The sequence below is a fragment of the Anolis carolinensis genome, chromosome 2, assembly GCF_035594765.1.
Source record: "Anolis carolinensis isolate JA03-04 chromosome 2, rAnoCar3.1.pri, whole genome shotgun sequence".
Lineage (NCBI taxonomy): Eukaryota > Metazoa > Chordata > Lepidosauria > Squamata > Dactyloidae > Anolis > Anolis carolinensis.
The window spans coordinates 171,140,699-171,162,376 of NC_085842.1; the positions used below are offsets into that span (position 1 = coordinate 171,140,699).

The 21,678-nt window shown below is 41.1% G+C and overlaps 1 protein-coding gene across 3 annotated transcripts in view; it reads left to right on the plus strand.

The window, feature by feature from the left end:
- Window positions 1-1,777: 1,777 nt before the first annotated feature.
- b4galnt1 (beta-1,4-N-acetyl-galactosaminyltransferase 1) overlaps window positions 1,778-21,678 on the plus strand; it is a 95,381-nt gene continuing 75,480 nt past the window's right edge. The window contains exon 1 of one of the 3 annotated variants that reach the window (XM_062971093.1): window positions 1,778-2,052. In XM_062971093.1, coding sequence (XP_062827163.1) covers window positions 2,015-2,052 — 38 coding nt within the window. In that variant the 5' untranslated portion in view covers window positions 1,778-2,014. Of the gene's footprint in view, window positions 2,053-10,248; window positions 10,821-10,905; window positions 11,189-21,678 lie in introns of those variants that run through there. The other 2 variants (XM_062971092.1, XM_062971094.1) reach the window with 2 other exon arrangements.

The following is a 21,678-nucleotide window of genomic DNA, read 5'->3' on the forward strand; positions in this document are numbered from 1 at the left end:
GCCCGTTGCCAGTGCTGGTATCCACTTAACAGAACTCGATATCTGCGCTCCGGGTTTTGCTATCTGTGGCCCAGACCTCACTATGCACCGCAGCTGGTTCAAATTGCTTTATTTCACTGCTGGGTTGCAATTTCCATTATCCAGTTTGCTTGACAGATAATCAAAAGTGATGTGAGTTGTCATTTGATGAACATGAACTAGGTAAAAACTAAAGAGCACCGACCACTGTGTAAAATGTCCGCTTGTGCTAGTAGGACTGATGACTTGAAGGTTGAGTTGCTGACCTGAAGGTTGCCAGTTCGAATCCAACCTGAAGAGAGCGTGGAGGAGCTTCCTCTATCAGCTCCAGCTCCATGTGGGGACATGAGAAAAGTCTCTCACAAGAATCACTTCACTTCATTTCACTTAGGCGATCCCTCATAGTTCGAGGATGATGGTCTTCCAGTTGTGGGGTCTTGAGGGTGGGTTCTTAGGTGGCTGAAGAGACCTATTCTTGATCTGCATGTTCTACCGCAGTGAGGACATCGGTTTCCAGGTGAAAGGTGGTCCCAGTCAGGGTTGGCTTGACGGGCCTTCCTCTTGGCACGTTTCTCCCTTAAGCCCTTTATTCGTGCCTCTTCAAACTCTACAGCACTGCTGGTCACAGCTGACCTCACAAGAATAATAGAAACATCAAAAACATCCAGGTGTCCTCTGGGCAACATCCTTGCAGATGGCCAATTCTCTCACACCAGAAGCGACTTGCAGTTTCTCAAGTTGCTCCTGACACACAAAAAAACCTGTGTAAAATAATCATAGTTGGTCTTCTGTATCCACAGATTCTCCATCCATGGCTTCAATGGCCCTTTGAAGGTAACCAAAAGGCTGATGTGGCCCTTTTTATTTTTTCTGTGTCAGGAGCAACCGGAGTTGCTTCTGGAGTGAGAGAATTGGCCATCTGCAAGGACGTTGCCCAGGGGACGCCCGGATGTTTTGATGTTTTACCATCCTTGTGGGAGGCTTCTCTCATGTCCCCACATGGAGCTGGAGCTGATAGAGGGAGCTTATCCGCGCTCTCCCCGGGTGGGATTCGAACCTGGCAGCCTTCAGGTCAGCAACCCAACCTTCAAGTCACAAGGCTTTTATCCCCTAGGCCACCGGAGGCCCTTGATGAAAATCCATTTGACATCTCTCTTCTACACTATAAACTTAATTCAGTTTGACACCACTTTAGCTGCTCTGTCTCAAGGCTATGGGGTCATGGGAGTTTGGTGACAAAGCAGGAGCATAAAGAACTTGCAAAACTACAAGTCCCATGATTCTATAACATTGAGCCAGGACAGCAGTGACAAAGGGAATCACTCTTATAGTGTAGAATGCACCTTCAATGCTATGGAATACTGGGATTTGTAATCTACTGAAGAAAGCACCAGTCCAATTTGCTAGATAAGGACCAAAGCTTTATAGAACTACAACGCCCATGATTCAATAGCATGGGGCCATGACAGTTAAAGTGGTGTCAAATTGCAGCAATGTTTACAATGTAGGTGCACCCCTAGCCAAACGGTTGGAGGGTAGGCAATCATCAGCATTGTCGGAAGGGAGGGGAGAACGTTGCGACAGAGAGACTAACCCTTTGATGGGCTGCGCTTCAGACAATGGACCGCCCCCCCTTTTTTCCCGCAGAGATGGTATATTCCGAATCTTGACAGGAAAAGGCAATCACCGCCCTCCGCCGCACACCTCTCAGCATGCTCTTCTGGATTTGGCCACTAGGGGCAGAGCAGAGCCAATTATATATTTTTTCCCTCTAGTCTAGACCCTATAATAGCGCGCAGGCTGGGGTCCCTCCTCCCTGCTCTCCTTAGGGATGCCTTTGGCTTATAGATCCTGGAGCATCCTTCGCTTTATGTAAAGGGGGAGAAGCCAAACGCCAGGAGGGGGGGAGCAGGGAGCTGGCAGGAGATCCATCCAGGCACCAAGATGTGACAATGGCACCGAGGAGTCCCTGGCGCTGGTGAAGGAAGATGGTGCAATGTTGAATGGGGAGCTTCTCTCCTCCTCCGGAGCAAGGTATAGTCCTTCCTTCTACCTCCATTTGCTCTGCCATTCAGGATTGGGGTGGGGGATTGTTGCCTTTCTTTTGTTCATGGCCGATTGGGGTGGAGACACAACCCACCAGATCCATGATGCAGAATGACAGGTGCCAAAATGATAGGGAAAGATTGGTACCAATGCGGGTGGAGGATTCTTGTGGAAAGGAGAAGAAGAGGCCTCGATTCAGACACTTCCTTTGTTTCTTTTCTCCTCCTAGCAGTGTTTCCAGGGGGAAAAATAATGAGATCTCCTCGGCTTTATTCTCTCCCTAGAGGCTGCTTGGAAGGGGAGCAAAGGGTTAATGCCTTTGCCTAATGCTCCTGCCTTGGCTCAGGGATGCTGGAGGGATCTTCCCTTTAAGAAGCATCACTGCACCCTCTCCTCCTCCTTTCCTTTATGTCTGGGACTGAGCCCACAGAGAACCAAATAATGGCATGACGGGCCACCAACCGGGCAAAGAGGGCCCAAGGTGCAGCCATGTTCCCTGTATCAGCAGCAGGCAGGCAAGATGTGGGCAACCATTGCCATGTTCACGGTCTGAGGATGCATTCACACTGTAGAATTCATGCCGTTTGGTTTGACACCACTCCCGTGGCCATGGCTCAATGCTGTGGAATCGCAAGAGCTGTAGTTTTACCAGGGCCCCTTCCACACAGCTGAATAAAATCCCACATTATCTGTTTTGATCTGGGATATATGGCAGTGTGGACTCAGATATTCCAGTTCAAAGCAGATATTCTGGTTATTCTGCCTTGATATTTTTGATTACAGTAGAGTCTCACTTATCCAACATAAACGGGCCGGCAGAATGTTGGATAAGTGAATATGTTGGATAATAAGGAGGGATTAAGGAAAAGCCTATTAAACATCAAATTAGGTTATGATTTTACAAATTAAGCACCAAAACATCATGTTATACAACAAATTTGACAGAAAGAGTAGATCAGTATGCAGTAATGCTATGTAGTAATTACTGTATTTACGAATTTAGCACCAAAATATCACGATATATTGAAAACATTGACTACAAAAATGCATTGGATAATCCAGAACATTGCATAAGCAAGTGTTGGATAAGTGAGACTCTACTGTATATGGCTGTGTGGAAGGGCCCTGAGCCATGGCAGTTAAAGTGGTGTCAAACTGCATTAATTCTACAGGGCAGATGTGCTCTGAATCAGCCTCCCAGGTCAAGGCTTGGTCCGAATGGAACAGATATGGAATCCTGGACCCTTCCACACAACCATATAACCCAACGTATCAAGGCAGGAAATCAAACAATATCTGATTGGAACTGGAATATATGGCAGTGTGGACTCATGCCCCTTCTACACAGATGAATAAAATCCCACATTATCTGCTTTAAACTAGAATATATGGCAGTGTGGACTCAGATAACCCAGTTCAAATCACATTTTGTGGGATTTATTGCCTTGATATTCTGGGATATATGACTGTGTGGAAGGACCCTGATATACCCAATTCAAAGCAGACATTGTGGGATTTCCTGTCTTGATATTCTGGCTGTGTGGAAGGGCCCTCAGTGCTCTTCCACACAGACATATAACCCAAAACATCAAGGCAGTATAACCCACAATATCTGCTTTGAACTGCGTTATTTGAGTCCACACTGCTATATATTCCTGTTCAAAGCAGATATTGTGGGATTTTACTTACCTATGTGGAAGGGGCCTCAGATAACCCAATTCAAAGCAGATATTATTGGATTTTCTGTCTTGAAATTCTGGGTTATATGGCTGTGTGGAAGGGCCCTCAGGGCTCTTCCACACAGACATATAACCCAAAACATCAAGGCAGTATAACCCACAATATCTGCTTTGAACTTGGTTATCTGAGTCCACTGCCATATATTCCTGTTCAAAGCAGATATTGTGGGATTTTACTCACCTATGTGGAAGGGGCCTCAGATAACCCAATTCAAAGCAGATATTATTGGATTTTCTGTCTTAAAATTCTGGGTTATATGGCTGTGTGGAAGGGCCCTTGGATGCAAAGGAAGTTCTGGAAAGATTTTATGGCCATTGTTTGTTTGTTTTGTGACATAAAAATTAAAATGCATCTCTCTGTGAAATAAGAAATGTCTGGTACTAGGTTTGATTTGTAGCCTTTCTACTGCAGTCTAGGCAGATGTAGGTTTTGTTTTGTCAGTTTTTGTTTGTAAAGATCTAATGCCTCCCCATGATAACATGGGCTAAGTAAGACTGAATTTATACTGTGCATTTATACTGTAGAATGAATGCAGTTTAACCCCACTTAAACTGCCGTGGCTCAATGCTATGGGACTCTGGAATTTGTTGTTTGGTGAAGCACCAGCACTCCTTGGCTTCACTCCGACTCCCATAATTCCATTGCAGTTGAGCCATGGTGGTGAAAACGATGTGAAAGTGCATTTCATGTGTGCCCTAGATAGCCCAGAACAATGTATTTACTTTGAGAAATGGTAAACCCAGTGGCCTTTCACACTACGCAATGGTAGTCATTTGATACCACTTTGATGGCCATGGGGGCGTTCTCCACCAGAGAGTTCCAGTGACTTGTAAAACTATAAATCCTGGGATTCTGCAGGATACAGTCATGGCAGTTAAAGTGATCTCAGAGTGCTAGAGTTGTATAGTATGGATGGACACTTAGGGCCCTTCCACACAGCCCTATATCCCAGAATATCAAGGCAGAAAATCCCACAATTTATGCTTTGAACTGGGTTATCTGAGTCCACACGGCCATATATTCCACTTCAAAGCAGATAATGTGGGATTTTATTCCACTGTGTGAAAGGGGCTTTAGTTGCTGGCTCAGTGTATGTGGATCACAGTCCAGTGATATGGGTGTAATGAAACATGATTTGGAGCATGTTTGATAATAAGGAAATCCCAGTGTGGTGAATGCTGTAAAGCTTGCTTCTAAATGGAAAGATTAATCTCTGCAGGCAACATAAGGCAAAAATCTTAGGATTTGGTTGCAAATATCTTTTTCACATCTTAAGTTCATGCTTATGGATGAACATGCTTATGGATATACAATGTCAGGTATATTGTTATACTATGTGTTTGTACTTTGGGAAGGCTTCATGGCCAAGATGAGATTTGAATACAGGTGCTTCTATATTGTCAAAATAATGTGGTTTGACATCACTTTAATTGCCATGGCTCAATGCTATGGAATCATGGGAGTTGTAGTTTCACAAGATCTTTAGCCTTTCTCTGCAAAAGAGCACCAACATATAAAACCCATGATTCCATAGCACTGAGCCATGGCAGTTAAAGTGGTGTCAAACTTCATTCATTTTACCATGTAGATGTTACCATTAGATCTGAAGAGCCTATGCTTGTCTAAGTGCCTTTTTGTCACCTGTTGATGTATTCCCCCCTCCTGAATTTCATATGGGTTTTTTTTTGCAAGTACAGAAATACTCAGAGGTAGTTTTGTTAATTTTTGCCTCTGAAATATAACCTGATGCTCATTAGTGGTTTCCAGCTGACTTTGCTCAGCTTCCAAGATTAGATTGGATCTATAGACCCCATCTTGTAGATTCTACTTTGCTTTTTTTCACCACAACAACAAAAGGAGAAAGATCTTTAAATCACTGGTGGCACTTACCCACTCATAGCCTAGTACTAAAGACATGGACTGAGTGCAGGAAAAAGAAAGGAAAAGACACATTTATGGCCTTTTATTTGTAATAAAATGAGCTGGGATAAAGCAGGAAAAAACACATTTTTGCTAGCTGGTTATAAGCCTGTTTTAATTAGGAATGATTAAAACGGGGTTATAACCAGCTAGTAAAACTGTGGTTTTGGCCGCATAGAAGGCGCTGAACAGATTGCACTCTGGCACCACGAGATGCAGAGCGAACATTAAGAAATGGGGCTACGAAGTGGAGGCCATGATATGCGAGTATAGAGAACAGCAAACCCCAGACCACTTACTACAATGCAGCCTCAGCCCTGACACATGCACAATGGAGGACTTTCTTACAGCGACACCAGAGGTACTCCAAGTGGCCAGCTACTGGTCAAAGAACATTTAGTATAATGCCAAATTTTAACTTTGTTTGTGGGTTTTTTTATACATTATAACGGTAGTCTCAATTTGCTTCTGACACGATTAATAAATAAGCCCGTTTTATCAACAAAAGTTGCCCTTTATCTCTATAAAGCATCTAAAAGGAGGAGCCTCTGGTAGTGCAATGGGTTAAACCCTTGTGCCGGCAGGACTACTGACCAAAAGGTTGGCGATTCGAATCCAGGGGTCAAGGTGAGCTCCTGTCTTTCAGCTCTAGCTCCCCATGCGGGGACATGAGAGAAGTCTCCCACAAGGATAGCAAAACATCAAACATTCAGGCGTTCCCTGGGCAACGTCTTTGCAGACGGCCAATTCTCTCACACCAGAAGCAACTTGCAGTTTATCAAGTCACTCCTGACACATACAAAAATCTAACAGGAGGTTAGAGTATATTGATTAGATTGGTATATAGTGTAAGGAGGACGAGGACATTTTATGTAAAGTATATTTACATTAATCTTGATGTAAAGATTAAGATATATTTGGTTACAAGTTGGGCACCCTGAAATACTGTGTCCAATTCTGGGCACTGTAATTTAGGGGAGATGTTGACAAGCTGGAATGTGTCCAGAGGAGGGCGACTAAAATGATCAAGGGTCTGGAGAACAAGCCCTGTGAGGAGCGGCTTAAAGAACTGGAAATGTTTAGCCTACAGAAGAGAAGGCTGAGAGGAAACATGATGATAGCCATGTATAAATATGTGAGAGGAAGTCATAAGGAGGAGGGAGCAAGCTTGTTTTCTGCTGCCCTGGAAACTAGGATATGGAACAATGACTTTAAACTTCAGGAAAAGAAATTCCACCTGAACATTAGGAAGAACTTTCTAACTGTGAGAGCTGTTCAGCAGTGGAACTCTCTGTCCTGGAGTGTAATGGAGGTTCCTTCTTTAGAGTCTTTCAAGCAGAGGTTAGATGGCCATCTGTCGGGGGTGCTTTGAATACGATTTTCCGGCTTCTTGACAGGGAGTTGGATTGAATGACCCACAAAGTCTCTTCCAACTCTATAATTCTATGGCCCTCACTTTTTCTCTCTGTACATGTACATTTATATTTTTACTTGGACTAGATGTATACTGTACATACGTTGTGTTTATATTGTGTGTTTCAATAAGGCAAATTGGCTGATCAATAAAAATCGTTCCGTTTAGTTTTGAGTGCATGGATCAATTTTACTGAACCAGTCTTGCAGTCTCTCCAGTCAAGATTTGTTTTGGATAATTTAGCTGGATAATTTAGAATCATAGGGCTGGGAAAAAACCACAAGGGCCATCCAATCCAACCCCATTAGGCCATGCAGGAACACACAATGAAAACACTCCCGACAGATGAGCAGTTAGCATCTGCTTAAAAAACTAGCAGCAATAATTTTGTTGTTGCTTCTGTTGTTCAATAATTGGGAGGTAAACATCCTTGCCAGCCTGCTTCATGTCATCTGGAGCTCTCATAGTAGATGCGATTCTGCCCACCCCAACTGCTCCATCACTTGCTCATTTACCATGGCAATGCTTTCATTCTGTGCCTGCACATTCCTGTTGGGCAGATGTAATTTGTTTCACCCTCATTAGTTCTCTCTTACTTTGGAGGCAGCTCACCTGAGGAGGGGATTTGTTCCCTCAATGAGAGCTAAACTCTGGGCGAAGCCTGCTAAGCATTGGAAACGTGACATCAGGCATTTCCTTTGAATGCATTCTCTCCCTATATGGTCAGCTGGCACCCCTCCTTCGCTGTCATTTCAGGTCTGCTAATCAGAAGGAGGAAAGGAAATAAACATGAATGGACTGGCTGATCAATCTTTTGTGGCACATGCTTTGTTGATGACATTGGCCTAATTTATTCTTCATTTCACACACACACCCTTTTTCTTACTGGTTGGGAGTGTAGAATGGCATTTGTCAGGAACACGCATTAATAAGCTTGGATCTCCAAATAAAGGATTACTGCATTGCTGTGAGTTTTCCGGGCTGTATGGCCATGTTCCAGAAGCATTCTTTCCTGACGTTTCACCCATATCTATGGCAGGCATCCTCAGAGGTTGTGAGGTCTGTTGGAAACTAGGTAAATGAGGTTTATATATCTGTGGAAAGTTCAGGGTGGGAGAAGGAACTCTTGTCTGTTTGAGGCAGGTGTGAATGTTGCAATTGGCATTGTATACCTTTTTAGCTTCAAGGTCTGGCTGCTTACTTTCTGAGGGAATCCTTTGTTTGGAGGTGTTAGCTGGCCCCGATTGACATGCCCAGAATTCTTCCGCTTTCTGAATGGTGCTCTTCACTTACCGTCCTGATTTTAGAGTCCTTCAATACTGGTAGCCAGATTCTGTTCATCTTCATGCCTCCTCCCTTCTTTTGAAATCATCCATATGCTTGTGGACTTCAATGGCCTCCCTGTCCAGTCTGACATGGTAGCTATTAGAGTGGTCCAGCATTTCTGTGTTCTCAGATAATATGCTGTGTCCAGGTTGGTTTACCAAGTGCACTGCCATGGCCGATCTTCCTGGCCGAATTAGTCTGCAGTGCCCTTCATGCTCCTTGATTCACGTCTGGGCAATTTTGCATTTGGTGGTCCCTATGTAGACTTGTCCACCGCTACATGGTACAGTATACAGTAGACTCCTACAGAGGTGAGAGGATCCCTCTTGTCCTTTGCTGAACGTAGCATTTGTTGAATTTTCTTGGTGAGTCTGTAGATAGTTTGTAGTTTGTGTTTCTCCATCAGCTTCCCTGTGTGGTCTGTTCTTGCTTTGATGTATGGCAAGAGCACTTTTCCTTTGGGTGGATCTTTGTCTTTACTCTCATGGCTTGTTCTTGGCCTTGCAGCTCTTCTGATGTCTATGGTAGAGTATCCATTGGCCTGTAGAGCCCAGTTTTGGTGGTTCAAAACATATAAGAACTGCAAGGTTGGAAATGCGATATTAGAGAATAATAAGATAGTGTAAAACATAGCCAAAGAACTAGAAAAAAAATTAATGACAAAAAGCAACAGTGTGGGACATGATGCAAAGCAGTATCGAGAGGCCTTTGTATAGAAGAGGCATGTAATCTTAGAAGAAGGCAAGAAGCAGAGAGAAGGAAATTAGAATTAGAAATCCAGGAACTGGAAAGGAAATATGTAAGAGAGAAGGATAAGCAAAGTTATCTTAAAGCAATAGCTAAAAGGAAAGAACAAGATAAACACACTTGGAAAAAGCACAGACGGATTTAGTATATATGAAAAGGGAATGCTGGCCAAAACAGCGCAAGACACGAGAAGTAAGAACATAATTGGAACCATTAGAGTGTTGGCAATTTTTAATGTAATTGCATCTTAATTGCTTTTAGGGTATATGCTATAATGTTTACTCACTCATGTTTTAGTTTATTATATCTTACTGGATTGTTTCTGCCAACCCAGCAGTTCAAAAACATACAAATGTGAGTAGATCAATAGGTACCGCTCCAGTGGGAAGGTAGCGGCGCTCCATGCAGTCATGCCGGCCACATGGCCTTGGAGTTGTCTATGGACAATGCTGACTTTTCGGCTTAGAAATGGAGATGAGCACCAACCCCCAGAGTCGGACACGACTAGACTTCATGTCAGGAGAAAACTTTTACCTTTAAACCACCCTTCGGGGAGAGAGGGTAATCTAGAAATAAAGTGTTATTATTATTACCATTATTATTATTATATAGAGAAACCATATCAATGAAATAAAAGTTAGCTGTCTTCCAAGCATTTTAGTAAATAGCATCTAATATAACAGCAAAAGCAATGTTTGCTTTTGGGGATTTTGGAGCATATTTTAAAGCCATAGATGGTTAAATTTGTGATGGAAAACTGCTGGGTACATTTCTAAAACAAAGTGCGCACCACCTATGAGCACTCGGAAGGTGTACAATTGAGTGCAGTTTTTAACCAGACACATAGTACCATGTAATTGTTTTTTAATTTTTGTATTTGCTTTGTTTTAAATTGATTAAAGTGTGTGAGTGTTAGCTGCCCCGAGTCCCCTTGGAGGGAAAGGCAGGGTATAAATAAAGTAGTTATAGTAATAACAATAATAATATACATGTTCACAATTGCTTCGGATCCCCAGCTACCCTGAGTCTCTTCAGGGAGAGAGGATGGGTTAAATATAAACTTTTACTATAATTATGATCACTCTTTCCTGGAAAGTAGAGTAGGTCATGTTAGTCCCACTTCTGCAAACAAGGAAGGATGGCCAGACACTCCCAGGACTTTATCTGTGGTGTCCTTGCAATTTTTGCTTTCTTTATGTGGTGAGTCCTCAGTTTTTTTAGCCAAAATGTCAAATCGATGTTTGGATGGGATAGAAAAGTAAGTCTCCCCATAGGCATTGCCTTGCCTCTTCCCGGCAAATTGATCTCAAGAGGAAAGCAAAAACATCTGCCGGGCTCAGATAAAGCCTCTGCAATGAGGAGGGGCGAAAAGGCCAACAAATGAACAGTGGATAGGGAATTGAGAGTCAGGTGCTGCCGGAGAGGAGAAAAGGTGCAAGTGCCTTCTTTAGACCTGCATTTGTTTGTGGGAGCTGCAGGAAAAGACCTGAGCAACTCCTGGACTGAGGACTTTTTGGCAGGACATCCAAGAGGGGTGGAACTTCAGAGAAACCTGGACAGAGATGAGAATATGCTTTCTACCAATGGGAAGGCAAAACAAGTTGATCAGGTAAGCCGTGGACTTGGGTAGTTTCAATGAAACCCCTTTTATGTCTTCTTGTTCTTGTTTTCGGTCTTGCTTACTCCTTGAGTCACTAAAACTCCCAGCCTAGACCTGCTTGGGTTCCTCATCCCTTTACTAGAATCCTATCGAATCCTGTATCCTGAAACCACTTACTGAAGCTTGTGCTGCAGCCATTTCCCATAACTGAGGGCTCTGTGACCTTAAAATAAAGGCATGTCTTCCTACTTAAGAGGCTCTGTGCATGGTTCAGAGGTCATGCAGGCAGGGGAGTTGGGTGTAGGTCTTCCCATGGAGGAAACACCCTCTGTGATACAAGGTTAAAGTCAAGACACAGCTTCAAATTATGCATACAGGTCTGTCTTTGTTCAATTGAGAATATTTCTGTGGAAGCTTATTCCATGTACCTTTTGCCCTTCTTTGAACTGGAGACTGTGTATATATGTATACATATATTGTGGGTGTGGTTACGGGTAAATGTATTGTTATTTTAACAGATTCCCATCTAAGTACTAACCAGGTTTGATCCTGTTTCCCTTTCAATATCAGGCATGATCTGGTGCCTTTAGGTTACTGCATTCAAGTTTTTATGGGAAGTGTACCTCTTATCTAATAAAAACACCTTTATATGTCTAGAAAATGGCAGGCTGCATATTAAATGTCTACGGTTGCTTATGACATGTCTTGTAAATGGACAATGGTAATATGGTTAGGGCGGTGTGTCTAGAACATTGTGTTAAGTTGGGATATGTGCAAATGAAAATTGATTTAGTAATATTTGCAATAAAAAAATAAATATAACTAACTATTATATATTTACAACTTGTAAAATGAGCCAGTTACAGCATATGCACCTAGAAATCACAAAAAGGCACTTCCTGGGATTTGATAATCTAAGATGAGAGTGAAAACAACCCCCCCCCATGTCATTGAATCACATGTCACAGCAAACCTTGTACAACATAGACTATGATGATGAATGAGTTTCCCCCCCAAAAAAACTCTAGAGGAGTTTGTAATTTCTGCTTCAGTCTAAATATGTATGACAACTTATCACCACTAGTAAACCCAGAATAACAATGGTGTATATATCCCATGATTCTTCAAATGTATAAGAAATAAAAGACCTTTACATGAATGTTATATGTAACTAAATCACTCTTAAGACAACAATACAGGGCAGTCTTGGGCATGTTTATTGAGAAGTGTTACTGGGTCCAGGATGCTCAGTGTAGACCAAAATCTATAAATGCTCCAGTTTATGTGTTAAATGCAAGGCCCATGGGCCAAATTGGGCCTGCCACATGATTTTATGTGGCCCATTCAGCTTTTAATAGCAGAGAACATGTATATAATTACATTGATACAGGCTTACTATTACAAACAGGCCTTTGAAGGCAAACGGAAAGCTGATGTGGCCCTTGATGACAATGAGTTGGACAACTCCTGTTCTAGTTCTATTATATACAATGGCATAGTAAAGTGATGCTCTGCATATAAAATGGCAAAATCAAGGTTTAAAATCAAGTTAGTCCAAGATAATTCCATATTGGCCTTTGGACCAGTGATCTCAACTATTGGTCCTCCATATGTCTAGGACTTCAGCCCCTTGAATCCTTCGTTATTTGCTCTTCAGGTTGGGACTTTGAAAAGCCCCATACCAGAGGTTGAGAACCCCTGTCTTGGGAAGGGCTGACAACTGTAAAAGAGCTTTGAGACCCACATTCAGCCTCAGGACAGTATTCTGCCCATCCTGACCTACATTAACAGGCAGCATCTTCCAGGGTTTCAGATGGAAATCCTTTCTATTCCTATCTGGAATTGCTGGGGAGTGAAGGCAACAACTGACTTGCTTGCTAGGTCAGCTCACAAATTTCTTCTGAAAGGGGCTGATTCATCACTTGCCAAAGAGAACACATCAACACACTGGATCCGATGCCTTTAGGGTATATAATTTTCTCTACCATGTCTAAATACAGATTTTTGTAATATCTTGACTGATAAAGATATCTAGACTAATTTGCACATTTAGGTATGTGCAATCTTTTAGTTGCAGTACAAATATTTGCAAATATTAGCTGTTCCAACACATCGACTTTGTGGTTTGACCACAAAAGTGAATTCTTTCTCAGAGTCTTCCTAGTTCTGAAGCTCCCATGCTTTGTTTACCAGTCCAGTTTTCTCCTAATTATTTAAATGTGTAAGAAGTTCACATGTATATATTACAAGTTTCTTGCCTTTTCTGTTTCTTGGCTTTGACACAGCCTTATAATGATACTCTCAAGACCAGGCAACCTTCTGTATCAAGGAATTTTGCATTTGCAAATTCAACCATCCATAGCTTGAAAATATTCCAAAACAAACATTACAGTGTTATACAGGGGCACTATTTTACTATGCCATTGTATATAATGGGACTTGAGCATTCACAGATTTCGGTCTCCATCAAGGTCTTAAACCAAACCCCAACAGATATCAAGGGCTCGTTTTACATTTGGTTACGGTTACAGAGATATAGGAAAGTTAGTAAAGGTAAAGTTTTCCCTTGACATTAAATCTAGTCTAGTCCGATTCTGTGGGTTGATGCTCATCTCCATTTCTAAGCCAAAGAGCCGGTATTGTCCATAGACAAGGCTTCTTTATTCTGACTGATCAGTGAGAAGACGGCCAATCATACCACCGGAGTGGGCTTCAAAAGATTGCCGTGCCCAATGTGGCAATAGGTGACCTTTTTAAACATTTTCTTTTCTTATCCCCATACATTGATCTCTACAACCATTGGTCCCATACAGTGTGCAGGCATTATCTGATTGGTTCCCTATCTCTGTCCATACATTGTCCACGTGTACCCCTTGACCAGTTCATCCCTGTTTGTTATATATGTGTCACATCTATGTGTCACATCTATGTGTTATCTATGTGTCACATCTCCCTGTTGTCCACGTCTCTCTTATTTGTCATATATGCCTGTTGTCTAGTCTTGTCTGACTAGTTTTCTTCCTTATTTCCACGTATTCTTTATATAGCTATTGGGGAAATGTTGCTAGGCAAGTTTAGTCAGATAGCTGAATATGTGGCGATCTGAATATAGTACAAACAAGCTGAATAAACTATGTGGCAGGCTTCTTCTGCTTTCTAACACTGCACTCTAACATGGCAGGGTATCATTTCTTCATTTCTCTCTCCTATCATGAAGAGTTCCACGGTTTTAGCTTTTTCAAGGCATGTTTCCCCCCCCCCCCCAATATGATACTCCCAGTATCACCCTATCATTTATTTTGAAGGGGTGCAACTACACTGTGGAAGTAATGCAGTTTGGCACCACTTTAATTACCATATCTCAATATGATGGAATCCTGAGAGTTGTAGCTTGTGGAGGTGTTGCCACTCTTTGGCGCAGAAAGCGAAAAGACTTAGACAACTATGATTCCAAATCATTGAATTATGACAGTTAAAGTGATATCTGCATTATTTCTACAGTGTAGATGCACTGTGGGATGAAATTAATTGTAACAGATGTTCTGTATGGTTGTCTTGTTTCTGTCTGTATTCTGTTATGTTCTATCCACATCAGTGAGATGGGATGTAGCCATGTGACTGCGGACCATTCCTCTTCCCTCTTCCTTCTTTTTCCTTTGTTTTTGTTTGTTTTTGGACCATTTTTAAATAATATTTTTAAGCCGTGGATGGTTGAATCCAAGTGTACAGAGAACCTACTGGACATCCAAATCTCAATGAGTGAGCTTGGGGGATCAAGAGAGAGGGCCATCTTGATGGTGGCCCCACAGCTCTGGAATTCCCTTACTAGAGAGGTGCGATTGCCCCCTCCTTGCTAGTCTTTTGATCTCAAATTAAGACCTTTTTGTGGAGCCAGGCCCTTTCAGATGATTTATAATAGGTAAACTACCAGTTGGAGGAAAATTCTGAGAGTGCCTTGGACCGCAAGAAGATCAAACTAGTTCATACTTCAGGAAATATTGCCCAACTGCTCACTGGAGGGAAGGATATTAGAGGCAAAGATGAAGTACCTTGTCCACATAATGAGAAGACAGGAAAGCTTGGAGAAGATAATGATGCTGGGGAAAATGGAAGGAAAAAGGAACAGGGGCCAACCATGGGCAAGATGGATGGATGGTATCCTTGAAGTAACTGGTTTGACCTTGAATGAGCTGGGGGAAGCCATGGCTGACAGAAAGCTCTGGCATGGGCTGGTCCATGAGGTCACAAAGAGTCAGAAGCGACAGAATGAATAAACAACAACAATATCTAACAATTAAATCAGTGGTTCCCAACCTTTTTTTGACCAGGGATCACTTTGACCAGGGACCACTCTCCAGCATTAATACCAAAAGGGTTACGAATCAATTTTTGGTCAACTTTAGATTCAATTTGGTTATTTAGGGTGCTGATTCAGAAAATTGCATTAGATAGATTACATCAGCTCTAGTTTCTGTTACAGAACATATGCCATCCAGTAGTCGCCATCAGCACGGCCACAGAAAACCATATTTAATACTCTAGAGCTGGAGGAGGCTTGTTGTTGTGCCTTTTGTGGGTAGTCACCCTCTCCCCTCCTGACATCCTTATTGCCCCAGCACTATAAGAGGATTCTGCAAGACCACTCTCGTTGTAATGGCGTAGTAACGGTGGGGCCACGGACCATATTTTAGTTCTTGCGGACCACTGGTGGTCCATGGACCACAGGTTGGGAACCACTATCTTAAATGCTATATTGGACCTGGCAATGTGACACGGCCTAATGAAAATGGAGTCTCTTTTTTAAAAATTTTAATTTTTATTAAATTTTGAAAATAACAATAAAATCCACTTTAGTGGGTTAGGAAAGTATGGGGGGGGGAGAAAGGATGGGGGGGTAGGGAGGGGGGTGGTAGAAAGTGAGGGGGAAAGGGGTAATAAGGGCAGGGGGGTCAGGGTCCTTGTCGATTCTTGACTTCCATTCTTCTCTATAAAGTTGTCGTAACTATTTGTATTATTTATGTTGTTGCTATCATTCATTTTTTTTGTGTCGACAGTTGACACTTCTCCTTCGTGTTAAGGGCTTTATAACAATATTCTAACTTTTTCTTTCTTTATCCAGTCCTTTACTGGTGTCCAATCTAAACTTTTTTTTGGCTTATTTTGTGTTGTTGATAGCAGGAACGTTAGGTAGTCCATATTCATTATATCCCATATTCTTTTTATCCATTCTTCCACTTTGGGTATTAATTTATCTTTTAGGATCTTAGATAACCAGTTTGATGAATAATCTCAGTGGCCTGAAGTTAGGGGATTTTTAATGGTATATGTTGTAAGTTATTAATTTATTTTTTATGATTTAGGTAATTGGATATTTGTGTTAGCTGTTTTATTATGTCTTGTTGAATGTGTATTTTATTTAAATTCTGTTTTAATTCACTGTACGCCACTTTGAGTCCCTCCCATGGGAGAAAAGTGGGATAAAAATTAATAATAATAGTAATAGTAATAATAATAATAATAATAATAATATGCCCCTCTTGCTCCTATTCTGATGTACAGAAACTGACTAATCCTGCAGCTGGATCTGACTTAAGTTTTAGCAAGAGGCACTCCCTTCATTTATTATTCTAGCCTATCTAGAAAACCTTATACAAACCTGCCAAGGAGGCCCTACTCTCGGTCCCACCTCCGTCTCAAGCATAGCTGGTGGAAACGAGAGGGGGGGATCTTCTCAGTGGCAGCCTTTCAATTTTGGAATGCCCTCCCCAAGAAGATCAAAATGGCCCCCTCCTTATTCACATTTAAAAAGAAATTAAAAACATTTCTATGCTCTCAGGCATATAACGATGAGCAGGAATTTAGCTTGCAACAGCGACAAATGGAATGAAAAGAAAACACATTTGGCACCTACTTTAACTGGCTTTAAATGTTTAAATGATGTTTATCTAAGGATAATTTTTAATCTTGCTTGTTTTAATTTCACTATATAATGTATTGTGTGCTTTTATATTTTTCTTGTTTTATACTGGCATATTATGTTGTGAGCCGCTCTGAGTCCCCCTGGGGAGATAGGATGGGCTACAAATAAAGCATTAATAATAATAATAATAATAATAATAATAATAATTCCCAATTGCGGGGATCGGAAGCTGGACTAACTTTCTTTTTTGAAGGGGCTGTATTCTGAACTTAAGGAGAAAACATATGAGTGCAACTGACCAACTGACTCTCCATGACTCAGGCAAAGGTTTGGCTTACCGCTCACCTGTTTTAGATACAGTAGAGTCTCACTTATCCAACACTCGCTTATCCAAGGTTCTGGATTATCCAACGCATTTTTGTAGTCAATGTTTTCAATACATCATGATATTTTGGTGCTAAATTCGTAAATACAGTAATTACTGCATAGCATTACTGTGTATTGAACTACTTTTTTTCCAAATTTGTTGTATAACATGATGTTTTGGTGCTTAATTTGTAAAATCATAATGTAATTTGATGTTTAATAGGCTTTTCCTTAATGCCTCCTTATTATCCAACATATTCGCTTATCTAACATTCTGCCGGTCCATTTATGTTGGATAAGTGAGACTCTACTGTACCTTCTTTCAACACCATTCCATTCCCTTTCCATGTCTTTGGCTTCTACCTTGGGAACCTACTAGGTCAAGATTTCTTGTCAAATAGCCAAGGAATGCATTACTTGTTATTCATTTGTATTCTTCTTTGCCTCCCGCAAAAGGAAGCTTAAACCATGACAACAAGGACAGATAAAACACACATCAATAACCCATTACAAAAAAGAGATAGTTGCAATACGATTCGGCCATGGGTGGAATTACATTAAATTATTTAAATGTACACATTAAAAGACAAGGATAAAAACCATGGGTGGTGATGGTGGTTTCGAGTTAGAGTTTAGACGGACAAGAACTGAATGAGAGATAAACCTCTTAAGCTGCCAGTTGCTGACTTCTAAGGAAGGCTGGTTAGCTTGATTTGAGGGAACTTGGCTCCATCCAGAGATTATTTTCTGGCTGTTTTTTGAGATCCTTGGAACAGAGGAAGAGAGCAGTTGGTGACAGTAGGTGGTTTATTTAGCTGAAATACCAAAGGGCATGCCACCCGTCTTCCTGTAACAGCCTTTCTGGGGGAAGGGTTTTCTGAAAATTACATACTTTCCCAGGAGTAATGTTTCTGGTTGACTTGAATCTCCAAGACAGGCTTCTGTCAGAAGGGGACTTTCTTCCCCCATGAGATTGAAAATAATTTGGTGGAGTGTACATACCCTCCCAAACAGCTCTGAAATGAAGTCTAATTCTGCAGCTCAACAGCAGCTGGAGAACACATGTTTCTTCTGTACCATTTCAGAATTATCCTTCTCAAGGGAAGGAAAAGAAAAACTGCAAAAAGTTGGCTGTGAGACCTCTCAAGCTGTGAGACCTCTCATGCTTTGACTTTTAAAACTCACATTGTTCAACTCCAGAAGGACTTAACACAGGTTTTGACAACAGTATTTCAGTGACTGTTTTCAGATCTCTGTAGCGAGAACTAAGCCCAGTTTTATGTGCATTGTAATAGGAATTACTTTTTTGTAAGTTAGGCCGTACTGTAATCTAAAAACTATAGTTACTTCTGCATGTAATTTAAATCTTCATGTACACTTGCAGACATTTGAGGTCTAGAAGGCTAGGTCACCCAAATTCCCAAGCCAGGAAAGGAGAAATAAGGATTCAGTTTGATAGGCAGCTGAAATGTGTAATAAGCAAGTAACTGTTGTTTTTGTCCTGCTAGCATAAGGGTTCAACCCACTGCACCTCTGGGGGCTTCTGTAATGACTATGAATTCAGTGTACCTTTTACAACAACAAGATTTATAAGAAGGGACAATTTTATATTTTCAAAAATGTTGAATGGGTACATTTTTCAGTAAAGCAGCAAGCATGGTCTAGTGATGACATCCTTTTTGCTGGTCTTCTAAAGTACTGGTGTGTCAGATATTTTAAAATGCTTAACATCTGATAAAAGTGTTCTTTTTACATTTTGAAAACTATTTAGATATATTTTTATGTTTCCCTAGAAGGCTATCAAAGAATGAAACTGATTTTGAAACAAACTGGGTGCAAATTTATCACATTGAAACTCCTGGACAGCCACTTTTTTAAGACTACAGATTCCATTGGCCAGATTACTAACTTCTGCTGTTCTATTGTGAGTTCACAAAATCTACCTTCAACCTGCATTATTTTTAAGCTCTGGCTCTGTCCTGATAGCCGACCACCTGCATCCCATGAGGCAACTATGGAGCCTATGAGGCAACTTCTCTTACTTGAACACCTTTCTCTCCCCTTCCTCCTCCAAGATACATGCAATAGGGGAGGAATCTGGGACTGGGTCCAAAGATGACAAAGTGTCTTATGGAACCTGAAAGACAAGTTTTATTTGGTGCAAGCTTTTGTGGTTAGCATCTCGCTTCATCAGGTGCATTATTTCAGTTGGCAAATATATGATCCCCATGCTGAGTATGTTTATATGTGTGTAAATAGTTAAGTGTAGAGAGCTGCTGGAAGAGTCCGGCAAACCGGGGTGCTGCCGAGAGCCGCTATCGAAGGTATGATGAAGTGGAGGATCTGTGTGATGTAGTGACCTGAGTGGGACTGGAATACTGAGGTTTGAATTCCCACTAAGCCATGAAACCAACTGGGTCAGGGGTCCTCAAACTTTTGAAGCAGAGGGCCATTCCACAATCCTTCAGACTGTTGAGGGGCCGAATTATCATTTGAAAAAAAAAAATACAAATTCCTATGCATACTGCACATGTCTTATTTGTAATGTAACATCATCAACAACAAAAGAACAATACAATATTTAAAAATGAAAACAATTTTAGCCAACATAAACCTATCAGGATTTCAATGGAAAGTGTGGGCCTGCTCCTGGCCAATGAGATAGTCAAGTTAATTAGGATTGTTGTCATTGTTGTGTGCCTTCAAGTCATTTTAGACTTTGGGCGAGCCTAAATCTAAAATTATTTATTTACTGCATTTATTTACTACATTTATATCCCACCCTTCTCACCCCGAAGGGGACGCAGAGCAGCTGTATGTACATACAATATGTTATATTAGCATAGCACAATATTAGCACTACATATTACTATATTGAACTATACCACTATAGTATTATATAATATTAATTAAATAATTTTATTATATGGTGGTATTATTAGTATTATATTGTATAACATAATATTATTATCAATAGTATATGTATATACAATATATTATTAAAAGTGATATAAACATATATTATAAAACTGATGGCGGGGGCCAGGTAAATGACCTTGGAGGGCTGCATCCGGCCCCCGGGCCTTAGTTTGGGGACCCCTGAACTGGGTGATATTGGGAAAGGCCAAGACAAACCCACTCTGAACAAATACTGTAAAATAAATAAATAATAAATAGGCTTACCTAAGAGTCTCCATGAGTCAGAAATGACTTAGGACTTCATCCCATTAGGGACAAAAAGTGGGGGGAATCGTCTTCTTACCGTAGCATTTAATGCCTTTCCGTTTTATTGACTGCCACCAAATGTGATGAAATCTATCAATTTCTAGACAAATCCTTCACTTTCTGATCTATTACCCGGGAAAGTGTAGTCTCCAGCCATACCGCTTTCATTTATTTTCTTTTTATATGAAAAAGAGAAACTTTGCAATTGGGAAGTTGGGAAAGACTACTTGTCATAAGACTGTACAAATATGCATTATTATGTGAGGGGAAGTCATAGGGAGGAGGGATCAAGCTTGTTTTCTGCTGCCCTGGAGACCAGGATGTGGGACAATGGCTTCAAACTACAGGAAAGGAAATTCCACCTCAACATTAGGAAGAACTTCCTCACTGTGAGAGCTGTTCAGCGGTGGAACTCTCTGCCCCAGAGTGTGGTGGAGGCTCCTTCTTTGGAGGCTTTTAAGCAGAGGCTCAATGGCCATCTGTTGGGGGTGCTTTGATTGCAATTTTCCTGCATCTTGGCAGGGGGTTGGACTGGATGACCCGTGAGGTCTCTTCCAACTCTGATTCTATGATTCTACCTTTATCATATCACTCTATTATGTCTATCTTCCATTTCTGTCTCTAACATTTCTATCTCTCAGTCTTCTCTCTGTTTTGACCTTCTATCAAATTGGAGTCCCACGGAAGCCATTCCATGTCAAATGAACACTTCTGTTGGCTGCCCATGAGAATCCATTTGCCAGCATGTTAAAATGGAGAGAAGACGCAACTCCTGACTCAATTATTGGCTAACATCTTTTGACCAGAGATAACCTTGTTTCTATCCTTCCAGCTCTAACTTTTCAAACTGAAGCTTTCCTCCAAAAAGCAAAACTCACAACTGTTCAAAAGCACAATGTTCAAAACCTGCAAAGCTAACCTGTAGTTCCTTTTTTGCATCATACATTGACTAGAATTCTTGAGGTTTTCTTACTCTAAAAGAAAACATGCTTTTTACTGTATGTTACTATGCTGGCGAAAAGTTGAAAATTAAGACATTTTATTAGCAGAGTTCTACATATGAATGCAGGCAAGCATTTGAAATATTAACTTTCCTATTAATTTTCCATCTTGCGCCTATACTACCTCTGTCATCCCTATCTCTTATCGCCAGTATTTCTCCCTAGCATCTCTACTGCTATCATTATCTCTATCATCTCTATCTCTACCACAATAATTTTTGTCCATTCTTTCAAGGCAATTTTTTTTACCAAAAAAAAAGTCACAACATCCAAAACTTCAAAATCTCATATTATTTTGACTCTTTAGGGACAGGCTTTTCCACGTGTCAGTTCGCCCATTTTTGATCAGGGACAA